General features: G+C 54.7%; 2 protein-coding genes across 4 annotated transcripts in view; both read left to right on the forward strand.

Annotated features, from left to right (window-relative positions):
* Positions 1–6,282, forward strand: part of NCAPD2 (non-SMC condensin I complex subunit D2) — a 30,615-nt gene extending 24,333 nt beyond the window's left edge. Inside the window, exons 19-32 of the mRNA XM_079775389.1 lie at positions 250–382; positions 475–559; positions 637–804; positions 1,061–1,230; positions 1,931–2,042; positions 2,118–2,241; positions 2,321–2,476; positions 2,832–3,009; positions 3,095–3,189; positions 4,340–4,420; positions 4,558–4,741; positions 5,363–5,489; positions 5,589–5,744; positions 5,973–6,282. Of these exons, the coding sequence (XP_079631515.1) occupies positions 250–382; positions 475–559; positions 637–804; positions 1,061–1,230; positions 1,931–2,042; positions 2,118–2,241; positions 2,321–2,476; positions 2,832–3,009; positions 3,095–3,189; positions 4,340–4,420; positions 4,558–4,741; positions 5,363–5,489; positions 5,589–5,744; positions 5,973–6,058 (1,855 nt within the window). The 3' untranslated portion in view covers positions 6,059–6,282. The remainder of the gene's footprint in view (positions 1–249; positions 383–474; positions 560–636; positions 805–1,060; positions 1,231–1,930; positions 2,043–2,117; positions 2,242–2,320; positions 2,477–2,831; positions 3,010–3,094; positions 3,190–4,339; positions 4,421–4,557; positions 4,742–5,362; positions 5,490–5,588; positions 5,745–5,972) is intronic.
* A 2,498-nt stretch (positions 6,283–8,780) lies between these two features.
* GAPDH (glyceraldehyde-3-phosphate dehydrogenase) lies at positions 8,781–12,955 on the forward strand. 3 transcript variants are annotated; one of them, XM_079775567.1, is made up of 11 exons: positions 8,781–8,873; positions 9,090–9,133; positions 10,881–10,980; positions 11,065–11,171; positions 11,285–11,375; positions 11,494–11,691; positions 11,930–12,081; positions 12,164–12,242; positions 12,334–12,417; positions 12,498–12,595; positions 12,684–12,955. In XM_079775567.1, exons 2-11 carry the CDS (start codon positions 9,111–9,113, stop codon positions 12,751–12,753), a joined length of 1,002 nt encoding a protein of 333 aa, XP_079631693.1. In that variant the 5' UTR covers positions 8,781–8,873; positions 9,090–9,110; the 3' UTR covers positions 12,754–12,955. The 3 variants fall into 3 exon arrangements, with proteins under 3 accessions (XP_079631693.1, XP_079631695.1, XP_079631694.1); XM_079775569.1 differs by having other exon boundaries at positions 8,781–8,862; positions 9,093–9,133; XM_079775568.1 differs by having other exon boundaries at positions 8,786–8,862.
* Positions 12,956–13,040: the final 85 nt, after the last annotated feature.

Genomic DNA, 13,040 nt, shown 5'->3' on the forward strand with positions numbered 1-13,040 from the left:
CTGAGCCCTGTTTGAGCTGGCTACCTACATGGGAAATAAGATAGTGAAAGTCCCAGCACCCCCTGCCTGGAGAAATAGTGGCATCGGTAGAGAAAGAGGGGTTCTGAGGGGCGGCCTGGGTCAGAGCCTCTGCAGTGTTGCAAGGCTCCGGAAGCCCTGTGTGGGGCATAGGTACCTACCTACACCGGCTTTGTCCCACACAGAGTCCTGTGCATGACTAGCTGTAACTCTATGGTTTCCTTCCCCTAGAGGAAAACCAGAAATTGTGGGTAGCAACTTAGACACACTGGTGAGCATAGGGCTGGAAGAGAAGTTTCCACAGGACTACAGGCTGGCCCAACAAGTGTGCCTTGCCATTGCCAACATCTCTGACAGGAGAAAGGTATGTAGGGTGGCTACATCCAAACTAAGGAGGTGGGGGGGTCCTTTTATCCACCTCCACACACCCACATGCTGTCTTTCTGTTCCCAACAGCCTTCCCTGGGCAAACGTCAGCCTCCCTTCCGGCTGCCGCAGGAACATAGGTTATTTGAGCGACTACAGGAGTTGGTCACAAAAGGTGAGCTATCATGAAGGGCCTTGGGCAGAAGTGAGTCCTTTGTCTGTGGTGAGCAACTTCTCTCTTCTCCTGTGCAGGCTTTGTCCACCCAGACCCACTCTGGATCCCCTTCAAAGAGGTGGCTGTGACTCTCATTTACCAGCTGGCAGAGGGCCCCGAGGTGCTCTGTGCCCAGGTATTGCAGAGATGTGCAAAGCAGGCCCTGGAGAAGCTCGTGGAGAAGAGCACCCCCCAGGATGACCCGAGTAAGTGGGCAAGAGGGTCGATGGGCCCAGCGGCCAGAAGCCACTGCCCCCACCACTTCCTACAACTCCTGACCCCTCAGCCCACACTCGCTTTTTTGTCACTCACGTTGGACCAGTCCTCACCACTATTCCCCGCCTCATCTCTTGCTTCACTAGTTTGTGTAGTGAATGAGCAAGAAAAAGATGGGTGAAAACAGGAGGCAGAGGCCTGTGAGACTTGATTATGTCTTTTTCTCCTGCCTTTCCTCCCCCCCAGAGGAGACCCCCATGCTCTCCACTTTCCTGCTGATGAACCTGCTGTCCCTGGCTGGGGATGTGGCTCTGCAGCAGCTGGTACATTTGGAACAGGCCGTCAGTGGAGAGCTTTGTCGTCGCCGAGTTCTTCGGGAAGAACGGGAAAATAAAACTAAAGAGCCGAAGGAGAAGGTGAGGGAACGCCTGGGCATTTGGGTTCATGTCCCAAGCATTTCCCAGACTTGTTTCATGACCTCAGGTCATTCACATTTCCTTCTGGGAACTCTGCTTCTTCCCTACTAATAAATGAAATGAAGACAACACTGCCTCCTTGCTGCTGCTACTCTGAGATTAGTGAGAACAAAGGTGGAACAATCTGTCCATGATCACCCAAGAAAGTTCTGTGTAAATACAGAGCACTTAGTTAGATGCTCAGCATAAAGTGGAGGCTCTGTTTGTTAGAACATGCACACACCCAGCAGCGTTCGTGACTGGGCCTGCCCCCTGACGGGGACCTTGTATTCTCTCCACTAGAGGCAGTGATGTCTTCCAGACATACAAACCACAACCTTGCAGCAGTGGAGTAAGGTCTGACCTTCTCTATGACCTTGAACCATTGTCTGGCGTGATCCATCTATTTACCATTTACAGGAAATCAGTTACCTCTATAAGGATGAGTTAAGAGATGTAGGAATATGCTTTGGCAATTTAAAAACATATATAGGGGACCTAGTTCTTCTCTTTAATTCGGGCGTCCTTCCTCTAAGACAATTCTATGAATGGTTTTACAGAATTCGCCTTTCCCCAGATTTATTTATGCAAAATGAAGGTTAGGCTGGAATAAAAACTGTTGTCTCTGATCACCCATGATCTCTGGCTTCTTTCCCATTAGAATACAAGCACTGAGACCACCATGGAGGAGGAGATGGGACTGGTTGGGGCCACTGCTGATGACACAGAGGCAGAACTAATCCGCAATATCTGTGAGATGGAACTGTTAGGCGGTAAGAAGAATTGCTGAGTGACCTTCTCCCCAACTGAGATAACCTATCCCAAACCTAGAATTCTTCTCCCAATAGGCGAACAGATGTTGGCTGCCTTTGTTCCACTTCTGCTTAAAGTCTGCAACAACCCTGGCCTCTATAGCAATCCAGAGCTCTGTGCAGCTGCGGCGCTTACCCTTGGCAAGTTCTGCATGATCAGGTAGACCCTGGTGTTGGTACCGCCTTCTCAAGGATGGAGATGGTAATGAGCTCCCTGATGATCCTCTCCTTGCCCCTAGTGCCACTTTCTGTGACTCCCAGCTTCGTCTTCTGTTCACCATGCTAGAAAAGTCCTCGCTCCCCATTCTCCGGTCTAACATCATGATTGCTACTGGGGATCTGGCCATCCGCTTCCCCAACCTGGTGGACCCCTGGACACCTCATCTGTATGCTCGGTAAGAGATCCCTCACAATGTGTGAGCAGTCCTGCCAGCTCGGGGAGGGTCTAGTTAAGTCAGTGTGAGAATCAGTGAAGCTGTATTTCCCTAGTCTTTAGGATTCCCGGAACATCTGCTTAGTACTTGACCTGTACAGGCCCTGGCTATGTATGACCTCAAAGGGACTGACAAACTGTCTAAAGCCTTGGCTAAAGCTTGACCTCTTTCCTCAATTCCACCTTTCAACTCTAGACAGCTTTCTAACTTCTTCTAGAATCATTAAGAAAGAGTACTATTTCCTGCTGAGGGCTTTCCTACTAGTGTCAGGGTGTAGCCCATGGTATTGGTCCCAGTGACGAGGTTTTATTCCTAGCCTCCGGGACCCAGCTCAGCAAGTGCGGAAAACAGCAGGGCTGGTGATGACCCACCTGATCCTCAAGGACATGGTGAAGGTGAAAGGACAGGTTAGCGAGATGGCTGTGCTGCTCATTGACCCTGTGCCTCAGATCGCTGCCCTGGCCAAGAACTTCTTCAATGAGCTTTCCCACAAGGTGAGAGGCAGGGAGGAGGCTTGGGGTTTGCTGCCGAGGAAACATGTAGGTCACCTTTTGTCTTTAACGTGATTCTCTCTTACAGGGCAATGCAATCTATAACCTGCTTCCAGATATCATCAGCCGCCTGTCAGACCCTGAGGGAGGGGTGAAGGAAGAGCCTTTTCACACCATCATGAAGTATGGTTCCCTGGGCCTTGGGGCACATTTTTCCACCTAGCACAGGCCTAGCAATCAAACAGACCTGCACGGTCATGTGTCACCTAACAGGAATTCTGGCAGAGAAATGCATTGTTAGGCAGTTTCGTCATTGTGTGAAATGAACATCAGAGTCACTTACAGAAACCTAGATGGTATAGTCTCTGCACACCTAGGCTACCAGCATATGAGATAGCCCATTGCTCCTAGGCTACATGCCTGTACAGCATGTTCCTGTGCAAAACCACGTGAGGGTAAATCAAGCACAAGAGAGAATGGTGCAACCAAGTACATGGTAAACACAAGAGGTATGAGGCTGCTGCCAGGGAACAGCCTTCTGTTTTACAGCAAACTTTTTTTGACAAATAGAGTATACGTTAAAATAATGATTAGCCCTAGCTGGTTTGGCTCAGTGGATAGAGTGTCAGCCTGTGGACTGAAGGGTCCCGGGTTCGATTCCGGTCAAGGGTGCATGCCCAGGTTAGGTTGTTGGCTTGATCCCCAGTGGGGAGCGTGCAGGAGGCAACCGATCGATGATTCTCATCATTGATGTTTCTATCTCTCCCTTTCTCTCTGACATCAACTAAATATATTTAGTAAATAAATAATGATTAAAAGTATAATACACTAAATACATAAGCCAATGACAGATCATTATCACGCATATGTACTGTACATAATTGTACAGTACAGTACATATGGTATACACCTGGCAGAGTAGTGAGTTTGTTTACACCAGCATCACCACAGGCACACGAGTGATGTGTTGTGCTTCGACGTTACGACAGCTGTGATAGGTGGTAGGGACTTTTCAGCTCCGTTAAAATCTTATGGAACCACCACCATACATGCGGTGGTTCTCGAGAAGATTCGGTAAGATAAGTTTCTGGCATGGTAGTAGGCATGTAGTATTAACTAGATGGCAGTGAAAATTCCTTAGGAGAGTGGGATGGACTTCTGGGGTCTGGGAGAAGGCAGGAGGAATAGTGAGGTAGGTGTGGGCCACAGCAGAGAAGATTCCACTAAGGCAAGAGATTGACAGGGGCCAGTGCTAGGGGAGGGGCGGGCTGGTGGTGGTGGTGGGTGTAGAGCTGCCCCTGCGATAGCACATCGGCATCCCACCTCCCTGCAGGCAGCTGCTCTCCTACATCACCAAGGACAAGCAGACGGAGAGCCTGGTGGAGAAGCTGTGTCAGCGGTTCCGCACGGCCCGGTATGCCGCCCTCCTGAGGCTTCTTGGTGCTGAGGAGGGGCCCTGCAGTGGAAAGCATCCTGGGGCTGAGGGAGGGGGCGGGTGCGCCTTTCCTTCCTCTGTCTCGATGCTCCTCACAAGGCCTTTCCCGTCTGCAGAACCGAGCGGCAGTACCGGGACCTGGCCTACTGTGTGTCACAGCTGCCCCTCACAGAGCGAGGCCTCCGCAAGATGCTGGACAACTTTGAATGCTTTGGAGATAAACTGTCAGATGAGTCCGTCTTCAGTGCTTTTTTGTCAGTTGTGGGCAAGCTGCGGCGAGGAGCCAAGCCCGAGGGCAAGGTGAGCCGCTCCGCTGCGTTCAGCACTAGTTCGTGCAGCCTGGCGTTCTGAGGCTCTTCCCCCACAGTGCTGCCTTCCTCAGCCCCGGCCTGATTGCAGCCCAGCAACCAGGGTGACCTGAGACCAGATCTTTCTGCCTCCAATTCCTGTTTGTTTCTTTTTCTTTAGTGTGGTTTTAAGTTCATAGCAAACTTGAGTAGAAAGTATAGAGTTCTCCCATATGCCCTCTGCCCCCACACATGCACACAGCCTCCCCCTTTATCAACATCCCCACCAGAGTGACACATTTGTTACAATTGATGAACTTCCATGGACACATCACTGTCCTCCAAAGTCCATAGTTTACATCAGGTTCACTATTGCTGCTTGTACATCTATAGTTTGGGACAAATGTATAATGGCCTGTGTCTGCCATTACAGTATCATCCAGAATAGTTTCACTGCCCTAAAAACCCTCTGTGCTCCCCATGCACCCCTTTCCTCTCTCCAACCCCCAGCAGCAACCACTGATCTTCTTATGTTTCCAGTTTTAAGCTTTCACTATGTCTTCGTGGCCTTGTTTCTTTTTAATCATAGAAATAACTATTTCCAAGCCTGATCTCAATCTCTCTTCCCCTCCAGGCTATAATAGATGAATTTGAGCAGAAGCTTCGGGCCTGTCACACACGAGGGTTGGATGCGATAGAGGAACTTGAAATTGGCCAAGGGGATAGCCAGAAAACCCCAGCAGCCAAGAAACAGTCCTCCGGTATGTGAGACAGCTGCATGGGTGGAGAAACCAGCCCAGCCCTCCTCTCAGAGGTTCTTCTTTTTTTTTCTTTTACGCTCATGCTTCTGCCTTTTCTAGTCTCCAGGCACCAGCATCTAGCTTCTGCAGCCTCAGACAATGACTTTGTCACACCTGAGCCCCGCCGCACTGCCCGTCGGCAGCCAAACACCCAGCAGCGAGTTAGGAAGAAGAAACCCAAAATTGTCTTCTCGAGTGATGAGTCCAGCGAGGAAGGTATGGCGGGCCTAGGTGGGGCACAGCCTGGGGGATGGGGGCCGGTTTCCATGGGGCCCTGCTGTGTAGATTCTCCACCCACTACCCCCACCCCCAGCCGTCTTCCTCCCTGTACAGTTTGGGCTTTTTTCTGTAATGTGGCTGGGCCTGTCCCATTTGTTCTCTGAGATCTATTGCTCACCATCTTTGTGACTCAGCTTTTTCTCGTTCCTCCAATTATTGGAATAGAGCTTTCAGCAGAGATGACGGAAGATGAGACACCGAAGAAAACTACCCCCATCCACCGAGCATCTACTCGCAGGCACAGGTCCTAGAGATCGGCTTGCCTGTTCCCATCCCTGCTGTGTAGGGTCTCTTGTGGGGTGACCTTGAATTCCGTTCCTCTTGTAAAATACTTGTTTGTCTGTCTCTGGACTTTTAATACATAAATCATTTTTATAATGGAAGGCATTTCTCTTAAGCCAGCCTAACTGAAGTGAGTTGAGCTGCTTTCACTAGAATATGTTCGTCAGTCTCCTTGTTTTGTAATGAATAAATGTTTTTATACTTTTAGACATTTTTCCTAAGCGTGTCTTTGTTTCATCTTTCACATTAGCCCAGATGCAGGCAGCAGGTAGTGTTACTGATCCAGAAAGAGAGATGAGCCCAGGGGTACTGGGGCCCATCTCATGCTCCTCAGTGCCTCATCTTTCCCTTCTCAACCTCCCTACCCTGCACAAGTGACAGCATTGCTCCACCGTGGAGAAGGCGCAGGGTCCAGTCTCCAGCTCTGTGCTTCTTAACCTGAGGGTGATTTTTTGCCCTCTAGCAGGCATCTGGCAATGTGTGGAGACCTTTCTTGTTATCACCACCTAGAGGGGAGTGGTGCTATCAGCATCTAGTGGGCAGAGGCCAGGGGTGATGCTAAATACCCTACAATGTACGTCACAACAAAGAAGTGTTCGCTCCCAAATGTCAATCAATAGTGCTGAGCTTGAAAATCCCTACTCGAGGCCAAAGGTGGCTTCCTCTGTGTCCTGGCCCCACCCCCACTTGTGCTCCCTAGTCCTGTCTAGAGACAGGTGCCTGGCCTGGCTGATGGAAGGTCAGGTCACGATCCCCTCCAGCTGTAGACAATCTCTGGAAACAGTGTCTGTGGACCTGGGACTCCTCCCCAGGTTACGGGGTCGGCAGGAAGTAGGCCCCTAAGGTGCAGGTGCAGCTAGTGTAGCCACCTGAAGCCTGTCATCCCTTCCACCTCCCCAGTTCCCCGCTGAGTCACCTGGAAATGGAGGCTGAGCTAGCTGTCATGAGGACACTGGTGTCTTTGCTGTCATGACAACAGATTGCGCCCGTGGGCACTGAGGCACTGAGCTCCCTTGGTGTGTTTTTTAACAGGGGACAGTACTAGAAAATGGAGGCAGAGGAAGCCAGTACCTCGGACACAGGCTTTGGGTAGTGCAGGAGCTTGGAGGGCCTCAAGTCCCTGTCGGGACGGGTTGATGGTCGCGGCAGAGCAGTAGCAGCTGCGTCTCCACAGCCCCAGCCCACTCTGCAGTGTGGGGCTTCCCACCTCCTCTCAACATTAGGTGCCCTCTGGCCCTGATCTGTTCACGAAAAGCCTGGGCCCCACCCATGCTGATGGCTGCCTGGACACAGCCTTGGCTTGCCTGGGGGGCAGGCAATCCCAGAAAGGGAAGGGACTGGGGCTGGAGTCGGGGTGCAGGACAGCGTGCTCTGCCTTTTAAGCAAAGGTTATCACCAGCTAAACTTAGCTCCAGGCTTTTAGTTAGAAAAGGGGGCTGGTGTCAGGTTATGCTGGGCCAGCAAAGAGGCTCCAGATCCGTCCCCCCCACACCTGTTGATGGGCAATGTCCATTTTACCCCACCCCCTTCTAAACCCTCCTTCCTCTCAAGTGCTCAGAACCAGCCCTCCGTCTTCAGCCCAAACCTGGCACAGCTGGGCTACTGACCCACTGGGCTCCCTTCCCCTACCTATTCCCACCAGGTGCCCAGGACCTCGCAATCTTCCCCTCTTCCAGACTCCTCACCCTGCCCCCAACATCTCCCGGGCACAGCCAGTGAAGGAGAGCCCCTGGCTCCGGGCTGGTCAGCACGTCCCAGGATGGGGAGAGACTTCCGCCCTCACGTCCTGCTCTCTGCCCTGGGCTGGAGTGGGTGAAAGGGGCATTGTCTCCGGGGCGGCACAGCCCATGAGTTTCCCAGGAGCGACTTTGTGGGTGGCCCCTAGCAGTGATCCATCCGCCCTCGGCCCGGCCCGGGCCGGGCCAGGGGGGAGAGCCGCTGGTGCATCCAGGGCCGGGTGTGTCTGCCCCAATGATCAGGTCTCCGGCTGCCCGAGCTGCAGGACAGCGTGACCTTCAGCGCAGATGCCTCCCCCTCAACCTCCTTCCCTTCCGGCCCCGCAGCTCAGTGCCCAGCCCAGGCCCCCGGCCCAGAGAGGCCCGGAGCCAGGGGACGGGGAGGAGGAGGGGGGCTGGAAGAGGGCCCGCAGCGGGCGCAGGGGCCCCTCCCGGCCTTTTCCTCGGCTGTTCCTGTGTCACTACCGAAGAGCCTCGAGAAGCTCCTCAGCCTTCCCGCCCTCGCCTTTGAAAGAAAGGGGTCGGGGTGGCCGCGTGCAGCCAGCTGCCGCCCCGGGCCCCAACTCCAGGTCCCCATCCCACCTGCTCCCAGTCCTGCCGTTCCATCCGCCCTGCAGCAAGAACGCCCTAGCTCCTGAGTGGACTCGGGTCTCACCAGGGCCCCCGCCCCCGAGGCCACCGTCTCGGCATGCCCACAGGCACGTCCTCGGTGCCATCACCATCGCCTCCGCCCTGGGGCCACTCTCAGTCCCCTCCCCCTCCGTCCCCAGCCCACACGCGCCAGGCGGGCACATGCGAAGAACCAGGCGGGTCCCAAAGAAAAAGAGGGGCCCGGCTACTCGAGATTTTACGGGCGCACGTAGCTCAGGCCTCAGCGCCCTTGGGCTGAGACTGGGCGAGCGGCCGGGAGGGGGAGGCGGCTCGCGTCACCCCCGCCCCCGCCACGCCTGGTTTCTATAAATTGCGGCTGCAGCCTCCCCCAAGCGCTCTCTGCTCCTCCTGTTCGTCAGACAGCCTCTCCTCCCGCGCTGTGCCAGGTAAAGAGCAGGCGGGCGCCGCCAGGAGCTGGGGACATTCCAAAGGGGCCGCGCGCGGGCCGGGGTGCAGCGGCGGGGTGCGGGCGGCTCGGGGTGCGCGCCACAGTGCGATGGCGGAGGGGGACGTGCGGAGGCGCAGGGAGAGGATGGTGGCTCGGGGAGGGGGAGGGGGAGACGGGAGGAGGGAACCGCTCTCGCCCGCGCCCTGATGCTCACCCTCCTTCCAGCAGCCACAACCCTGAGACACGATGGTGAAGGTCGGAGTGAACGGGTGAGTTAGGGGTCAGCAGGTCTTGCCCTGCCTGAGCCTCTGCAAGCGCTGGGGGCCGTGGGGGATGGTCGGGCCCCCCCACCCCCAAGGAGAACTCAAGGTCAGGGCTCGGACCTCAGAGGGCCTCTGTCCCCCACTTCCATGGGTTGCACCTCCGCCCCTGCGGGGACAAACCGCCCGGAGCCTTCGCCCCAGATGAGCAGGAGAGCCCTCAGTTCTAGGCTTTGGACCATTCCCCGTAGCGGGGGTTTCTTTCTCTTCTTTCGCGCCCTGTGGGGTCACGTGCTGGGAGGAAGCCCCCTCCCCCCTCCTTGGCCCCACCTGGCCGCACGGCGGGGATGCAGGAGGCACTCGCAGCTGGGCGGGCTCCTCTGCGGTAACCTCGCCGCCATGTTGCAACCGGGAAGGAAATGAATGAATCGCCGTTAGGAAACCTCCCTTACCTCCAGTCTTCCTCCTTCCCTGACTATGACTAACCCTCCTGCCTCAGTGGGGTGGAGCCGCCTTTATCCGGTAAACCTGATGAGGCCAGGCTTTCCCGTGCTGCTCTCCAAAGAGCTGGACCTCGGAACTCGGACCACATTCACCCTTAACCTGCCCGCAGAAGTCCCCTGGGAGAGGATGCTTTGCCTGGCTCATTCTCTGACGAGTCAGAAACGTGGTTTGGGGGCCTTTTGTGTCCCTTTTCCTCATTTTCGGGGGAGGTGTGGTAGCTGTGGCCTAGAGCCATGCTAGGGCAGCTGAGTCATGGTAGTTAGAAATTTTCCACCATAAAATGGCTCCTTGTGAGCAGCAGCCCCTCTCCACACCAGCTCCCCTCCAAACTCCCTTCACCCGTGCCTGGAGCGCACACAACCCTCAAGACCAGGCTGTAAAGGTCACTGGGAGGATTGGGTGTCTTGAGAGCCTTGGGAACCCTGCCCTTCTCCCCATTCCATCTTCCGGAAACCAGATCCTGACTACCCCAATCTGGGGTTAAATATAGCACCTGACCTTTCTGCAGCTGGGGGCCTGGCTGCTGCTGTCCCACCTCCTTCCCCGCATGTACACATCTGTTGCCCCTACTGCCTGATTTCGGCAAGAGCTAGGAAGGATAGGTAGTTTAGCAACTAGAACCTGGTTCTTAGGAATTGGAAACAGCTCATCCCTTTTGTAGGAGGAGCTTAGAGAAGAGGTGGGCCTCCCCCCATCCAGTTAACTTCCGACCTTTACTCTTGCCCTTTGAGCTTGGTGATGCTGAGTGTACAGGTCTTTGCTCCGTAGGGGTGTGGCCTGAAGCTGGACAAGATAGGAGCGAGCATTGCCAGGGCAGAGAGTGGGGGTGATGAATGCCACGTGCCAGACTGCGGGTGGCAGTAGGAGTGCCCTGCACTGTTGCTTGCAACATTTCATTGCCGGGGGAGGGGGGGTCAATGGGGGAGGACATTTGTAATACTTTAAACAATAAAGAGAAAGAGAAATTAAAGATACTCTGAACATTCTAAAAAATTTATTTCAGAGGACTAGGGGTTGGGCTAGTTCTGTGGCCTAATCACCTCTTGGACAAGATAGAAGCCTTTACTTTGTGGCCATGCTGCTGAGTCAGGGTGGCTGGAGGAAGATAAATTGGACCTATTGGGGCTTTCTGGTGGCAGGAAAGGACTCACTATCTTGCTTTTGAAATAGCGTAGGTGGGCCACGGGCTACTACTTACACACAGGAGAATTCTCAACTCCCTCCTTGCCTTCTCACCTCTTCTATCCCTCAGATTTGGCCGCATTGGGCGCCTGGTCACCAGGGCTGCTTTTAACTCTGGCAAAGTGGATATTGTCGCCATCAATGACCCCTTCATTGACCTCAACTACATGGTGAGTGTTGTCTGTACACGGCTGGTGTGGGAAGCAGAGGCTGATGGCTGTGCAGCCCCTTGAAGCCTTGGCTTGCCCCTCCAGGTCTACATGTTCCAGTATGATTCTACTCATGGCAAGTTCAAGGGCACCGTCAAGGCTGAGAACGGGAAGCTTGTCATCAACGGAAAGTCCATCTCCATCTTCCAGGAGTAAGTGTGGAAGAACAGGAATAAATTTGCTTTGGGGGAGGTGCTAGGATGGGGTGACCACCTTGGGTACCTGGTACGCATGTCCCTGAACTTTGTCCTGTCTGCCCTTGTAGGCGAGATCCCGCCAACATCAAATGGGGTGATGCTGGTGCTGAGTACGTTGTGGAGTCCACCGGTGTCTTCACCACCATGGAGAAGGCTGGGGTGAGTGGCAGGGAGGCTACAGGTGGAGTTGATATACTAAGAAGATGGGGGTTGGGGGGAAGCTGCCTTAGACTGAGAAAGGTAAAGCGTGGGGTCTGTAACGCCGCCTCTGCTGCAGGCTCACTTGAAGGGCGGAGCCAAGCGGGTCATCATCTCTGCCCCTTCTGCGGATGCCCCCATGTTTGTGATGGGGGTGAACCATGACAAGTATGACAACTCCCTCAAGATTGTCAGCAATGCCTCCTGCACCACCAACTGCTTGGCCCCCCTGGCCAAGGTCATCCATGACAACTTTGGCATCGTGGAGGGACTCATGGTAAGATGGGGGAAGGGACTTCGGCACATTCATTTCTCACCCAGGATTGGTTCCTTCTTCCTCCTACAACGTAGCCTGGGCTGCTGGGAGGGGAGGGGCGGGGCTGAGGAGAATTGGGGTGCCTGAGCGTTAGCTGGGGTGGCTGTATCCCTTTATTTCTCCTAAAGTTGAGGAGGGAGGCTGGAGGGTGGGTGGGGAGCACCATGCAGGGCCCTCACGCTGTCCTCCATGTTTGCAGACCACAGTCCATGCCATCACCGCCACCCAGAAGACCGTGGACGGCCCCTCTGGGAAGCTGTGGCGTGACGGCCGCGGGGCTGCCCAGAACATCATCCCTGCTTCTACCGGCGCTGCCAAGGCTGTGGGCAAGGTCATCCCTGAGCTGAATGGGTGAGGCTTTTTGCTGCTTTTCTGGACTTGGAGTCTGGGGGAACCAGGAGCCGGTACTGACCCCACTTCCCTGTGTCTACAGGAAGCTCACTGGCATGGCCTTCCGTGTGCCCACCCCCAACGTGTCGGTTGTGGACCTGACCTGCCGCCTGGAGAAAGCTGTGAGTGGGGGTGGGGCAGCGTTGGGCTGGTTTCAGTTAGAATGGTGGCAGTGCTGGAACCTGAATAACTACCGTTTTTTACCTTGTTTAGGCCAAATACGACGATATCAAGAAGGTGGTGAAGCAGGCGGCAGAGGGCCCCCTCAAGGGCATCCTGGGCTACACTGAGGACCAGGTACTGAGAGGGCAGGGAGCTTGGTGTCCGCAGCCCTGCTGACCAAGACCGGGTTCCCATACTTGCCCTTCTTTCCTCAGGTTGTCTCCTGCGACTTTAACAGCGACACCCACTCCTCCACGTTTGATGCTGGGGCTGGCATTGCCCTCAATGACCACTTTGTCAAGCTCGTTTCCTGGTATGTGGCTGGGGTTGGGAGGATTATGGGTCTGGCGCCCTCTAGTGGCTGGCTCAGAAAAATAACACCTCACCCTCATCCCTTCCAGGTATGACAATGAATTTGGCTACAGCAACAGGGTGGTGGACCTCATGGTCCACATGGCCTCCAAGGAGTAAGAGCCCCCTGGACCAGCAGCCCCAGCAAGAGGAAGAGAGGCCCTCCGCTGCTGGGGAGTCCTTGCCCCAGATCAGTCCCCCGACACACTGAGAATCTCCTGACCACCGTTTCCATCCCAGACCCCCTGAAGAAGGGGAGGGGCGTAGGGAGCCCTACTTTGTCGTGCACCATCAATAAAGTTCACTGTACCCAGCCAACTCTTGCACATTTATCTTATTTCAGGGTCTGGGGTAAAGGGGAAGGAAACTGGGCTGGTACCAAGGTGAAACAGCTCTTGTTGAGAGTA

This window comes from Cnephaeus nilssonii (assembly GCF_951640355.1).
Source record: "Cnephaeus nilssonii genome assembly, chromosome: 6".
Classification (NCBI taxonomy): domain Eukaryota; kingdom Metazoa; phylum Chordata; class Mammalia; order Chiroptera; family Vespertilionidae; genus Cnephaeus; species Cnephaeus nilssonii.